The 13339-nt window shown below is 38.9% G+C and overlaps 1 protein-coding gene across 1 annotated transcript in view; it reads left to right on the top strand.

Moving 5' to 3' along the window:
• Positions 1-13339, top strand: part of GNAI1 (G protein subunit alpha i1) — a 90504-nt gene that overhangs the window by 41989 nt on the left and 35176 nt on the right. The window contains exons 2-3 of the mRNA XM_007187121.2: positions 12385-12427; positions 12521-12662. Of these exons, the coding sequence (XP_007187183.1) occupies positions 12385-12427; positions 12521-12662 (185 nt within the window). The remainder of the gene's footprint in view (positions 1-12384; positions 12428-12520; positions 12663-13339) is intronic.

The raw sequence follows: 13339 nt of genomic DNA, 5'->3' as shown, positions 1-13339 counted from the left end.
CTTTTGTTACTTAGAGTATTGGTGTTTTTCTTGTCAGTTAATGTTAATTCATTATGAATTTTAAAAATATACATTTTCTTTTTTTGTGGTATCTTTGTCTGGTTTTGGTATCAGGATGATGGTGGCCTCATAGAATGAGTTTGGGAGTGTTCCTTCCTCTGCAGTTTTTTGGAACAGTTTCAGAAAGATGGGTGTTAACTCTTCTCTAAATGTTTGATAGAATTCGCCTGTGAAGCCATCTGGTCCTGGAGTTTTGTTTGTGTGGAGTTTTTAAATCACAGTTTCAATTTCAGTACTTGTGATTGGTCTGTTCATACTTTCTATTTCTTCCGGGTTCAGTCTTAGGAGATTGTACCTTTCTAAGAATTTGTTTCTTCCAGGTTGTCCATTTTATTGCTGTAGTAGTCTCTTATGATGCTTTGTATTTCTGCGATGTCCGTTGTAAATTCTCCTTTTTCATTTCTAACTTTATTGATTTGGGCCCTCTCTCTTTGTTTTTCGTGAGTCTGGCTACAGGTTTATCAATTTTGTTTATCGTTTCAAAGAACAAGCTTTTAGGTTCATTGATCTTTTCTATTTTTTTCTTCATCTATTTCATTTATTTCTGCTCTGATCTTTATCATTTCTATTAATCTCACAGTTTGTTTATTCTTCTTTTTCTAGTTGCTTTATGTGTAAGGTTAGGTCGTTTATTTGACATTCTTCTTGTTTTCTGAGGTAAGCTTGTATCCCTGTAAACACCCGTTTTAGAATGGCTTTTGCTGCATCCCCTAGGTTTTGGACTGTCATGTTTTTGTTTTCATTTGTTTCTAGGTATTTTTAAATTTCCTCTTTGATTTCTTCAGTGATCCATTGGTTGTTAAGTAGCATATTGTTTAGCTTCCATGTGTTTGTGTTTTTTACAGTTTTTTTCTTGCAATTGATTTCTAATATCATAGCACTGTGGTTGGAAAAGATGCTTGATATGATTTCAGTTTTCTTAAATTTACTGATGTTCACTTTGTGGTGCTCACTTCGTGGCTCAGCATGTGATCTGTCTTGAAGAATGCTCCATGTGCACTTGAGAAGAATGTATATTCTGTTGCTTTTGGATGGAATGCTGTATAAATATCAATTAAGTCCATCTGGTCTAATGTGTCATTTAAGGTCTGTGTTTCCTTATCGATTTTCTGTCTGGATGATCTATCGATTGATGTAAGTGCCGTGTAAAAGTCTCCCACTATTGTGTTACTGTCGATTTCTCCTTTTATGGCTGTTAGCATTTGCCTTATATATTGAGGTGCACCTATGTTGGGTGCGTATATATTTACAATTGTTATATCATCTTCTTGAATTTATCCCTTGATCATTATGGAGTGTCCTTTTTCGTCTCTTGTGACAGGCTTTATTTTAAAGTTTATTTTTTATGATATAAATATTGCTACTCCAGCTTTCTTTTGATTTCCATGTTTGTGAAATACCTTTTTCCATCCCCTCCCTTTCAGTCTGTATGTGTCTCTAGAACTGAAATGGTTCTCTTGTAGGCAGCATATATATGGGTTCTGTTTTTGTATCAGACTATACTGTAAAGCTACAGTAATCAAAACAGTATGGTTCTGGCATAAAAACAGACATACAGATCAGTGGAACAGGATAGAAAGCCCAGAAATAAACCCATGCACTTATGGTCAATTAATCTATGATAAAGGAGGCAAGTATACAATGGAGAAAAGGCAGTCTCTTCAATAAGTTGTGCTGGGAAAACTGGACAGCTACACACCAGACAGAATAGGCATCATTAAAAAGTCTACAAACAGTAAATGCTGGAGAGGGTTGGAGAAAAAGGAACCCTTCTACACTGTTGGTGGGAATGTAAATTGGTGCTGCCACTATGGAAACAGTATGGAGGCTCCTTAAAAAACTAAGAATAGAGCTTCTATATGATCCAGCAATCCTGCTCCTGGGCATATATCTGGAGAAAACTCTAATTCTAAAAGATGCATGCACCCCAATGTTCACAGCAGCACTGTTTACAATGGCCAAGACATGGAAGCAACCTAAGTGTCCATTGACAGATGAATGGATAAAGAAGATGTGGTGTGTGTGTGTATGTGTATACATATATATATATATATATATAGCAACATGGATGGACCTAGAGATTATCATGTTAAGTGAAGTAAGTCAGATAGAGAAAGACAGGTATCATATGTTATCACATACGTAATCTAAAAAGCGATATAAATGAACTTATTTACAAAACAGAAATAGACCCACAGACATAGAAAATACACTTATGGTTACCAAAGGGGATAGTGGGGAAGGGGAGAAGATAAATTAGGAGTTTGGGATTAACATATGCACACTACTATATATAAAATAAACAAGGGCCTATTGTATAGCACAGGGAACTATATTCAATATCTTGTAATAACCTATAATGGAAAAGAATCTGAGAAAATACATACACACACACACACACACACGTGAATTACTTTGCTGTGCACTGGGAAAAAAAAGAAATCTACATTTTGATACTCATTAATTACTGATAGTTTTCCCTATTCTTTAGTTTGCCTGTCTACTTTATGGTAATTTTTAAAAACATTTGTAGGTTTGGGGACTTTTTAGTTTGTTTTATATTTGCTTGTGTATTTAAATCTAGACCACCTTTTAAAAAATTGTCAGCATGAAGGCCTAGCTCTGTATCAGAGAAACCTAACCTGACTATGGCCTAAAGAAGATAGGTGTTTATTTCTCTTGTGTAACGGATCTAAGGTTAACTAGAGCTGGGGTGCTCTGCCTCACATGACCATTCAGGGACCTGAGTTCCTGCCTTCTCATTGCTCTACCGTCCCTTGGACATTGTCTTAATTCACATGGTTGGAACAAGACCACAGGGACACCCATTTTCTGGCTCATACGTAGGAACAGGAGACAGAGAGTCCAAGGCTGCATTTTACTTTTACACACATCGTGATTTGGTGAGAAATGGGGTGAAGTGGCTACACCTAGCAGCAAGGAAAGATAAGCAATGTAGTCTCTAGCTGCCATGTTTCAAGTCACTACTCTTATTACAATAGAAGGAGAGAATCTGTTTTTTTTGTTGTTGTTGGGTTTGTTTGTTTTGTGTGTGTGTGTGAGAACCTGTTTTTAAGGGGAAGTCACAAGCTTCCACCCACTTCTTTGTTTCTTCTGGTCTTCTAACAGAATTCTCCCTTTCCACAATTCATATACATATTCAGTTACATTTTCTTACGCTTTCTTCCTGTTGTATATTCCCCTCCCCTCCCCTCCTGCTCTCCTCCCTCTCTTCCTGTCATCCAGCTGGTGAATAAGTGTCTTGTGCTCCTGCCATGGGAGTTAGCTTTGGGGATATCATGGTGACAGAAACCAGGGGCTCTCTTCCCTCATGGCTCATAGTCCAGTGGGTGAGAAGGACATTAAATCTGGTTTTAGGAGGGATCTGTGGACTCTGGGGGCCCTGCGACCATTTTCGTAGTAATACTAAGATGTTGTTTGCCTTTTCTATTGTGTTGTTTGCTCTAATGGTACCAAAGTAATAATGGTCAAACTGCTGAATCATGTCAGTAGCATGAGATTGTACCAGTAGTCATTGTATTCTTCACTACTGTGCACTTGTGATTTAAAAAATGCTGAAGTCATAAGCATGATTATTTTTATTAAATCTTGACCATTAAGTACATATGTCTTTAATATTCTGTGTGACCAAATGGGAAGTACTCCCAAACTACTTTTGCATATGCCAGAGCACGTTGGTTGTCTTGAGGAAGAGCAGCTGTGTGATTGATTGAGTTGTGAATTGAACTAGTTGCTCTTTTCCTGGAATACCATTCCATTTTCACTTGAAAGAAAGACTGATAGAAAACTATGGTTAATCCGACTTGGGGATTTGGCAGTTAGTCGGTTGTCACTTCAAGGAAAACAGCAAACAGTATTTGTTGCCAATAATAAAATTTGAGCTTTCAAGCCAAAAAAAAGAAAAAGGAAATTTAAAAACCATGTCCCTACCACTGGGAGCTTGATATCATCTCATGACCTAAAGCTTTTTCTGGTGAAATTATGTATAATATTAAATAGGCAATTTAAAAATAAATGCTCTTTTTTTTTAATATTGAAAATATGTCAACATTCAGTTCTGCATAAGTCAGTGAACTAATTTCCAAATCAGACATGGGTAAGGGATCCATTCCAAGTACAAGATAGACCAGTGGATTTTAAGCTACCAAAGTATGAAAAGTTCACAGAAATCCATTATAACCAAACTTTAAGCTACCCTTTTCAAAGTTTGGTATAGAATCAAAGAAGACTATCCACAATTATATGCAAATGCTATTAAAATGCTCTTTCATTTTCTAACTACATTATTATGTGAAAATGGATTTTCTTCATTCAACCAAAGTAATACATTGTATCCTATTAAATGCAGACATAGATAGGAGAGTTAAGCTGTCTTTTAATAAGCTATTTGCAGAAATGTAAAACAATATTACTTGTCTCACTTTCAGGGGGAGGAGGGAAATATAAATATTTCATAAAAATAATAGTTTGTTATAGCTCGTCAGCAACTTAATCACTATAATAATTCTGATTGCAATCAAGAAAAAAGGAGGAGACCTTTCTTCTACCTCCCTGGTTCTCAGAACCCCTGGGAGGGATTGTTATAACACAGACTGCTGGGCCCCACTGCCCGAGTTTGAGTCAGTAAGTTCTGGGTGGGACCTGAGAATGTGCATTTCTTAAGTATTGCTGATACTACTGGTCCTTAGATCATGCTTTGAGAACCACTGTTCTAGCTGTTTCTTTGGGTTTATTGGACAAACCTGATTAAGCTGCCATTTGAGGAAAGATAAGTAGTACAGGTGTAGAGATCATGGCTGGAAGCGTCCTTAGTTGTCAAATTTGGGAATTAATTAAAAATTAAGCAGAAGAGCATGTCAAGAACTATTCAGTACCTGAGACTTTACCCTATTTACAAGCTAACAAGTTAGCTTACCCCAGTTTCTTTTTTCCTTTTTTTTGGGGGGGGGAAGGGGGGCACACGACGCAGCTCGCAGGATCTTAGTTCCCCAACCAGGGATTGAACCCCGGGCCCATGGCAGCGAGAACATGGGGTCCTAACCACTGGACTGCTGGAGAATTCCCACCCCAGTTTCAAGGTTGCTGGCAGAAGACACTAGAGTCCTGGTTCAGAGACAAAAATGACTTTATTACAGCAATTGCAGTTGCCAGAGTATCAGCCTTTATGGCGATTTACCCAGCCCCAGTTCCCTAAGGGCAACACGAAGAGAGCCATGGCTGCACAAGCAATGGGTTATGTTGCAGTAGAGGAGCCCTTAATTTAGGGATCCCCAGTATTTTTTTCATAATGTGCAGTAAGCCCGCCTGATCTTTGTCCCCAGAGCATGTTATCTTTATAATGCTAGACGACAAACAGACCTGCTCTCTGTTCCAGAGGGAAGCATTATCTCTTGTTTTCCAAGACTATTCTCTATATAAACATCTTTGAAAAGATGGTTGAGAATAAAGGCAGTCGGTGCCTCTGCTCACATATGTTCAGAAATGTGAGAGAGACCCATGGAGAATCGTAGGGCAACATAGGAAAAGTTGAGAGTTTGTATATGTTAATTATTTACTGGTCCTTAATAGTAAACCGTTGAGCAAAAACACGAGAGCAGTTAGACTTGAGTTTTAGACAGTGCAGTGTATGGCCCCCTGATAAAGGAAAACCTTTCCCCCCTGTGTAGTTCTAAATTATTTTCACAAAAGTGTGTAACTGTCATTGGGAACAAAGTTCCGTATGCTTTATAGGTCTTCTATGAACTATAAAACCAAACAATTTTATAACATAATGTATATGAACATTTAAAAAGTAAAGTTAATATGAATTTAGTAAGACAAATAATGATGGTTGGGTTGGCCAAAAAGTTCGTTCGGGTTTTTCTGTAACGTTACAGAAAAACCCGAACGAACTTTTTGGCCAACCCAATATAAGTCACAATAAATTGTACTTACAGTATGACTCTTGGATTAAGGCATCCCTCTTCTACAGTGGGCTGTATAATGACTGGTTTGTCCCACATCTTTTCTCCGTCTGAACTTCTGTAACTTTCTTTTGTAAAGCAGGCAGTAGTTATCATTTGACCTTTACTTGCTGCAAATGCATCATTAACCTCCTTTGTTTTTCCTTCATTAGCTAAAGATAACTAAAGTAATACTGTTTGGCACAGGGTCAGTCCAAAACTCTTTTCGGGTCCATGTGACAGAAAGCAAACTCATAACTGACTCATAGCTTGGAAATCAAATCGAAATCGTCTTCAGTTCTGACTAGAGTGATATATTTTCTCCTTTTCCCGGGTCAGTCCTAGTTTATGCTTGTGCCCCCTTTAACTCTCAACAGTGTTTCACTCTGGATGGTCAATTGTAATATGACTCCCTAGATATGACTATATCTAAAGGCTCAAGGGTTGCTGTCTGGCTTCTCTTATCCTAGTTTTCTCTCAGTGCTGCTTCCCTCTGTTTTGGCCCCATCCTTTAATGGTGTTTTCCATGATGTGATCATGGAAAGTGACTTCTGTGGGCCAGATTCCACATTATGCTTTGAGTGCTGTGATTTTTTTTCTTGATAATTTTCACATAAAAGGCCAGGGAAAATCTCTGGCACCTAGATCTCATTCCTTTCTTGGAGGAAAAAAAAAAAAAAAAATCAGTGTATCCAAAGTGATTATTTTGTTAAGTTTTTAGTATATTTTATGTATATTATATATAAATATGTTTACATATATTAATTTGTAAAATGTTCTATTTGATGGTTTGTATAAGATGTATAAGCATAGGGAATTTTACTCTCAAACACAACTCGGATTGGCCTGCTGGAAACACATGGCCCTTTCTTTGGATAGGGGGTCTAGTGGTTGACAGCCAAACCAGATAGAGTGATGGATGGATAGATTCTCAAGCAAGGTGCAATGTTTGGCACTTGCTTGAGTATCTCAGGACCTATAAACACAAACTCAAATATAGATCCTGAAATTCAGTTAGATAGAGGCATTCAGATGACTCAGCATTTCTTAAATTACTCTTGTTATACAAATAAAAACACTGAATTAAAATTTCTTGCAGCAAACTTGTAGACCCCGAAGAGTATACTTGTGGCCCCCAGTCCTCTATCCTCCCTTACCCTCACCGTGTGAGTCTCAAGACTCGACTCGTAGAAACATTGACCCCTCAGTTCAATTAGTTACTTCTGTGGTCTCTTTAATTAGGCTGCCAGGAAAAAGCTTCCTGTGTTGCCCACGATTCTCCTTTCTTTTGTCCTACCTGGATTCTAGAGTAGTCTTGTGTGTGTAATCATCCTTGTGCAGTGTAATAGTGTGATCCCTATCTCAGACATGAATGGCTCGGGGAGTAATTTTATGGGGAGTTAATATTTGGAGAAAGGGGATCATTTGGGGGAATCTAGATTCTGCTGTTTACAGTCATTATTTTTATATCCCAGAGTGTCAGATATAGCCTATAAATACATATATATTTATATAAATGTAAGTCCAGAGCTTCTCACGGCTAAATAATAAAGATTTCTAGACTGTTACCCATGTTGGGGAATTATAATTAAGAACAAAGTCTTCTCCCAACCCAGAAATCATCTTCACCAAAGGTAGTGGAGAAAGAAACCATTTTTTTATTGAATGGATTGCATCGCAAGCAGTCCGTGAAGAGACTGCAAGACAGAAAGGTGTGCCACCCACTTAACATAGCCAAGCCGATTCAGCCGTTACGGTTACGTACATGTTTGCGAGATAGATGACAGCTAGTCCCTAAATGAGAGGCTTTACAACACCTTATGTCACTCACAGTTCATCCTAACTTTACCTGGTAATTGAGGTAACCATCTTTTAGCTAATGGACCTTATCCAGAAGAGAAACAAACTTACCTTATGACAAGAGGTAGTTTTGCAACTTGGAGCAAGACACCCACCCAAGTTAGACTCCTACCTACCTGCAGAAACTGGAAGACAGGGGTGCTATCTCCTGTGATGTTTACCTTTCAAAGAGATGGTTCTCGGGTCCTTGAGAAAGACATTCTTGATCATAAAGCTGACAAAAAAACGCCTGTTTAGTTTTCAAAAGGGTATACAGTTGTCCCTTGGTATCTGCAGGGGATTGGTTCCAGGACCTGCCACAGATTCAGCTAACCTCAGACTGCGTAGTGCTGTATGAATTTATTGGGGAAAAAAAAAAATCCACATACATGTGGACCCATGCAGTTCAAACCGAGGTTGTTCGAGGGTCAACTGTATATACATTTCAATGAGAGGAGAAAGCACTTACATTTAAAATTTTTCTAAAGTAAATGTCCTAAGAAAAAGGGAGGGAAATTTTCCTTTACTTTCAAGGGGGATAATTAAGCCTCTTATTTTAAATTAATATTTGCCCTTGCATCCTCTTTATTTGCTTCTATCTTAAAAATAAGGACCTTGATCTTATTAATCTTACAGTAATATTATGATAAGCAGAAGCGACTTTAAATGCACTTGTAAATTTGGTTTTATTCCAGTTTAAACTGAATTGTAATTTTGTCTTATTGAATGTAAAAGTGGTGTAATTGTACGTAAAAGTTGGGAGTTTTTAAAAGTGGAGTCAGGAATTCAGGTAAGGTGACTTTGACTGAATCACCATTTTCATGCTGAGCAGCCTTGATGTTAGGCAGCTGAAGCCAGTAAATAAATGATATAAATGTGAACCCAAGCAAAGCTGGATAAAGAATATTCTTGTGGTGGGGGAGTATGTGTTTTCTGAGGTCAGAGGTGTTTTCTTTTTTCTTTTAAACCTCGCCACAGTTAAAATTCCAAATTTCTCTAGACTGCCCCTCAACAAAAATCAGGGGTGAGCCCTGTTTGATAATCATTTTTATAATGGTAACTTATATCATTCTGTTCAAGGACTTATAATCTAGCCAAGGGGTTACTTTACTTAGACCTTGATTTGCTGTTAGTCGTTCCCCTCCCTCGTCCTTCTCCGTGTCCGCACTTGATGCGTTTTGCATTTCCGAGCCCCGTTAATAAGCGGCCGTGTGTGTGCAGCCCGGAGCCGCAGGCGAGGCCCTGCCCGCGTTACTGTGGTGATGGTCCTTTGCCCTCCCATTATCTGTGTGGTGCCTTATCAGGTGCCCAGCTCCACTTCACACACCTGCTGGGCTCAGTATTTACTCTCAGAGATGCAGTTTTCCATCCGCCACTTCCTCCTTAGAGAGTGGTCTGGGGCATCCCCCTCAGTGGCTTCATGGTTCCTGGCCCACCGTGCCCACACTGCACACACTCTCGCCCTGGGGAGCTACATCCTCCCTTCCCGCTACCCTAGAGTCTCGTTCATCTCACAGCCACCAGCTTGTCAGCAGTTATTTACAGGCCACCTGGTCACCTTGACCGTCTCAGCTTTGTGACCGCAACGGTCCCACGCTTTGATCTTTCCTGACTGATCCGTGTTACATATTCCTTGTTTCTCCTTGAAAGAAGGGTACTCTCACTCTTTTGATCTTGCCTGTGGATTGAACTGAAAAGCAATAGCTGCCCAGCCGAGTACTGCTAGGAAAATTTACCCTTTTCTCCTTTCTCCTGCCTCCACTACCTCTGAGGGGTTTTTGGTTTGTTTGTTTGTTTTATTGTTTTTTTTACAATATTGCTTCCTGTCAGTCTCTCATACAGGACTGTGCTGACTGAGATTTCTAGAGGACCACCTTTAACTCTTTCCTGTACGCTGTGTGGAAAGAATACCAGTGTTTAGAATGCTGGAACCATAACCGTGCAGCATTTCTAATTTTCCTGTTAGGAGTCTCTGCATGGAAGTAAGAATTGAAAAGTAATTATATAAACTGCTAAATTATGAAAGTTTTTTCCCCAGTATTTCTGCCTTTAGGAAATCTGGTCCACAGAGAGTATGCTTGTCTAACTAGCAAAGAAATTAGGTAGAAATCCAGCCAATAACACTGCCATCTCCACTCTTTAATGTTAAACATATTTCAGGATTTTTTGGAACCGCAAGCCATTGACTAGACACTCATTGTGGAGTAAGCCTCTCAGTGTCCCATGTCACCAGCTATTGTATGAGATAGGAAGTGAGTTAGAATTTAAAGATAATGTCTAACATTAGGAAAACTTGCTTTTTTCTCATTAAGATTGAAAAATTCTCATCAGCATACATAGTAACCATCTTATTCTTTGCTATTTCTGATTTTCCCCTTGTATGGCTCTCAGACCTCACGAGCTTGTATCATGTGAGCCTCTCTCTGAACCTCTGAGTTGTCTCGCTAACGGAATGGGCCATGGGTGGCTGTTCATGGAAGCTCACTGTGCGTGTGGAATCACCACCCCGTGAATGGATGTTGGGATCTAAAAAGTCCTATCAGCAAAACACGGCTGCTGCTGAGTCAACTTGCCGTGCCCGAGAAGCACAGAGGGCCCCCTTGAAGATAGCCCTGCTGGAGACTGCCGAGGGTGTGTTACTTGGGCGGACTTCTCTTGAATTAGAGAAATGTGTGAGCCATAATGCCTACGATTGTGCTTTTCATAGAGCCAAGTATATTGTTGTTGATTAATATATAATGGGTTGTTTATCTTGGAGTTGTTTGTATTGGCAGATGCCCTGCCAAGATTCAAAAGCTGTCTGTAGATGAATAATGCCCTCATTGTTTATTCAGCGCCTGCTTTTCTACTTAATATGCAGCTATCTTGGGAAAATTTCTTGAATATCAAATCACAAGTAAAATTTAAGCAGTTTTTCCCCCAGGTTTTCAAATAGGCCATTCAACTATGACTTATTCTCAGATGCCTCTGATGACTTGGATGTGTGTAGCTGGAGGGGGAAGGGGAGAAGGGAATGAGGCCCAGAAGTTTGCCATCTAACTGATCCTTCACAGATAGCTTAAATACATTCAGGTACACTTCTGGTTGATTGTGTGTCTAGCACAAGTTAGCTGCTGAGCATTCAAGTAGAAAATGTTCAAAGGGAGAGGCAACAGGGATCACAGCGGGAGTGGGTCAAGAAAGGCTGAGGAAGGAGGTAGGTTTGATGGTTGATACAGCATCATGAGTGTAGCTCTAGGAAGCAGAACAAATTACGCTTTGGCAGGAGGAACAGTCTGTTTGAAGATTGGTGGCGTCGTCAGCAGTAGGTGTTGTCGGTACTGTAAGTTCAGTGACACTGTAGCATAGAGCATGTAGCAGTGGCTCCGGAAAAATGGGACTATGAGGCCTAGATAATGAAAATCCTGAGCCCTGTCTCTCAGACAGTAATAACAGCTCCATGATCTGTAGCCCTGGCCAAAGACAGTATGAAGCCAAACAATAGACTTGTCATACCTTCCTTGTTTTGTGTCCTGTGCTCAGATGTTCACAGTATCTAGAGGGCTCTAATTTTTATAAAGGGCCATTTGGTTAGTGATATTTTCGTGTTATGATGGCATAATTCTAGAGACTCAAATTGTGAGGAGGTCATGAATATGTAGAGTGAAGGAGAGTTTTGAGAATGGGTTTATGACAGGGAATAAAGAAAAACATAGGGGGAGACATTTCTGCCATACCATTGCATCCCCAGTGTTAGCGAAGCATGTCGGCTGTGTGTCACTTGTTCAGTAACAGTGGTTGACTATATAATGTGTGAGATAGCTATTTTATTATAACGTAATATTTAAAAATAATTTTCGTGATTTCTTGGCACCACTGGGCTGTCCACTTCACATGAGGCAAATTATGATAATTGGCCAGACAGTTAAACATCTTCCAGTGGGGAGCAAAATCTTGAGTAAAATTTATTTATACTGCTTCAGTGTAAGTTATAGAAGAAAGAATTTTTTTTAGTACTTCAGGGAATACATAAAAACATCGATGAAAGCATTTTCTTTTTTAGCTGAGTTTAAGAATTATGATGTAATAAACAGATGGGACTTATTTTTAAGAAATTTGCTGTATGTTTGGAAACCAATAAAGATCATTTTGATATAAAAAAATTCAATCACAGATGTAAAAAACAAACTTGGGAACAAACTTGGGGGAAGTGGGAGGTAGATTGGGAGATTGGGATTGATATATACACAATACTATATATAAAATAAATAAGGGCCTACTGTATAGCACAGGGAACTCTACTCAATACCCTGTAATGACCTGTATGGGAAAAGAATCTAAAAAAGAGTGGATGTATGTGTATGTATAACTGATTCACTTTGCTGTACAGCAGAAACTAACACAACAGTGTAAATCAACTATACTCCAATAAAAATTTTTTAAAAATTAACTGTAAGAGACAGAGAGAGTGTGTGTTGGGAGTTGGATATACATAAGTGATAAAATTAGAAATCCCTCATTTTTTTTATTTCCCTTTTTTTAGGTGCTGGTGAATCTGGGAAAAGTACAATTGTGAAGCAAATGAAGTAAGTAGATTTAAAACATTAAATTTTTTTATGTTTACGTGTACTGTTCCATCAAAGGAAGTAAGTGTTACCTTTTTTCTTTTGTCTCGTTAGAATTATCCACGAAGCTGGTTATTCGGAAGAGGAATGTAAACAGTACAAAGCAGTGGTCTACAGTAACACCATCCAGTCAATTATCGCTATCATTAGGGCCATGGGGAGGTTGAAGATAGACTTCGGTGACTCGGCCCGGGCTGTAAGTTACTAAAGTCCTTGGAGCAGACCTGATGAGTAAAAAAACAACTTGCATGATTAACACCATATTGTATAACATAGATTTATCAACTGTCTCAGGACCAGAAGGATGGTAGTGAGTGAAGTAGGTCAGAAGCTTTAGAAGTGAGTGAAGTAAGAATACACAGGTTTGCATAATCTTCCCTTTAGAGCTAGAATACTTTCCTTATCCATAAGATGATTGGGACCACTCAATACCCATTGCAGTGTTTTCTATATAACATGGCATATTGGGCACCTCTGCATCTCCATAGCAGTTTTTAGTAGTTACTACTGAGTTTAGTAAACTGCCTACACTGGCATTCTTCAGAATTCGTTTTTATGATTTGGAGTGCTGAAATTGATCTAATTATTTGCGTTCATGCCCAGACTAAAAAGCAGTCTAGTCTCAGATAATGAAAACAGTATACAAGTTTGCTAACCTTTGGAATCAGAAAATACTGGCTATTAGAAAACATCTTTCAGAATTTCGCAGCTAGGACCTTAGGAGACAAGCTAGTTTCACCTCTTTATTTTATCCGTAAAGAAACTGGAACCCAGGACATTACATGATAGAAAGATTGCCACACGGTGGTAACCAATGCAGTGTGCCTGTGCTTCCTTGTTGGGCCCAATGTGTAACTTATTTTCAGTTTGATT

Source organism: Balaenoptera acutorostrata, chromosome 7 (genome assembly GCF_949987535.1).
Source record: "Balaenoptera acutorostrata chromosome 7, mBalAcu1.1, whole genome shotgun sequence".
Classification (NCBI taxonomy): Eukaryota; Metazoa; Chordata; class Mammalia; order Artiodactyla; family Balaenopteridae; genus Balaenoptera; species Balaenoptera acutorostrata.
This window is presented reverse-complemented; position numbering and strand designations above follow the sequence as displayed.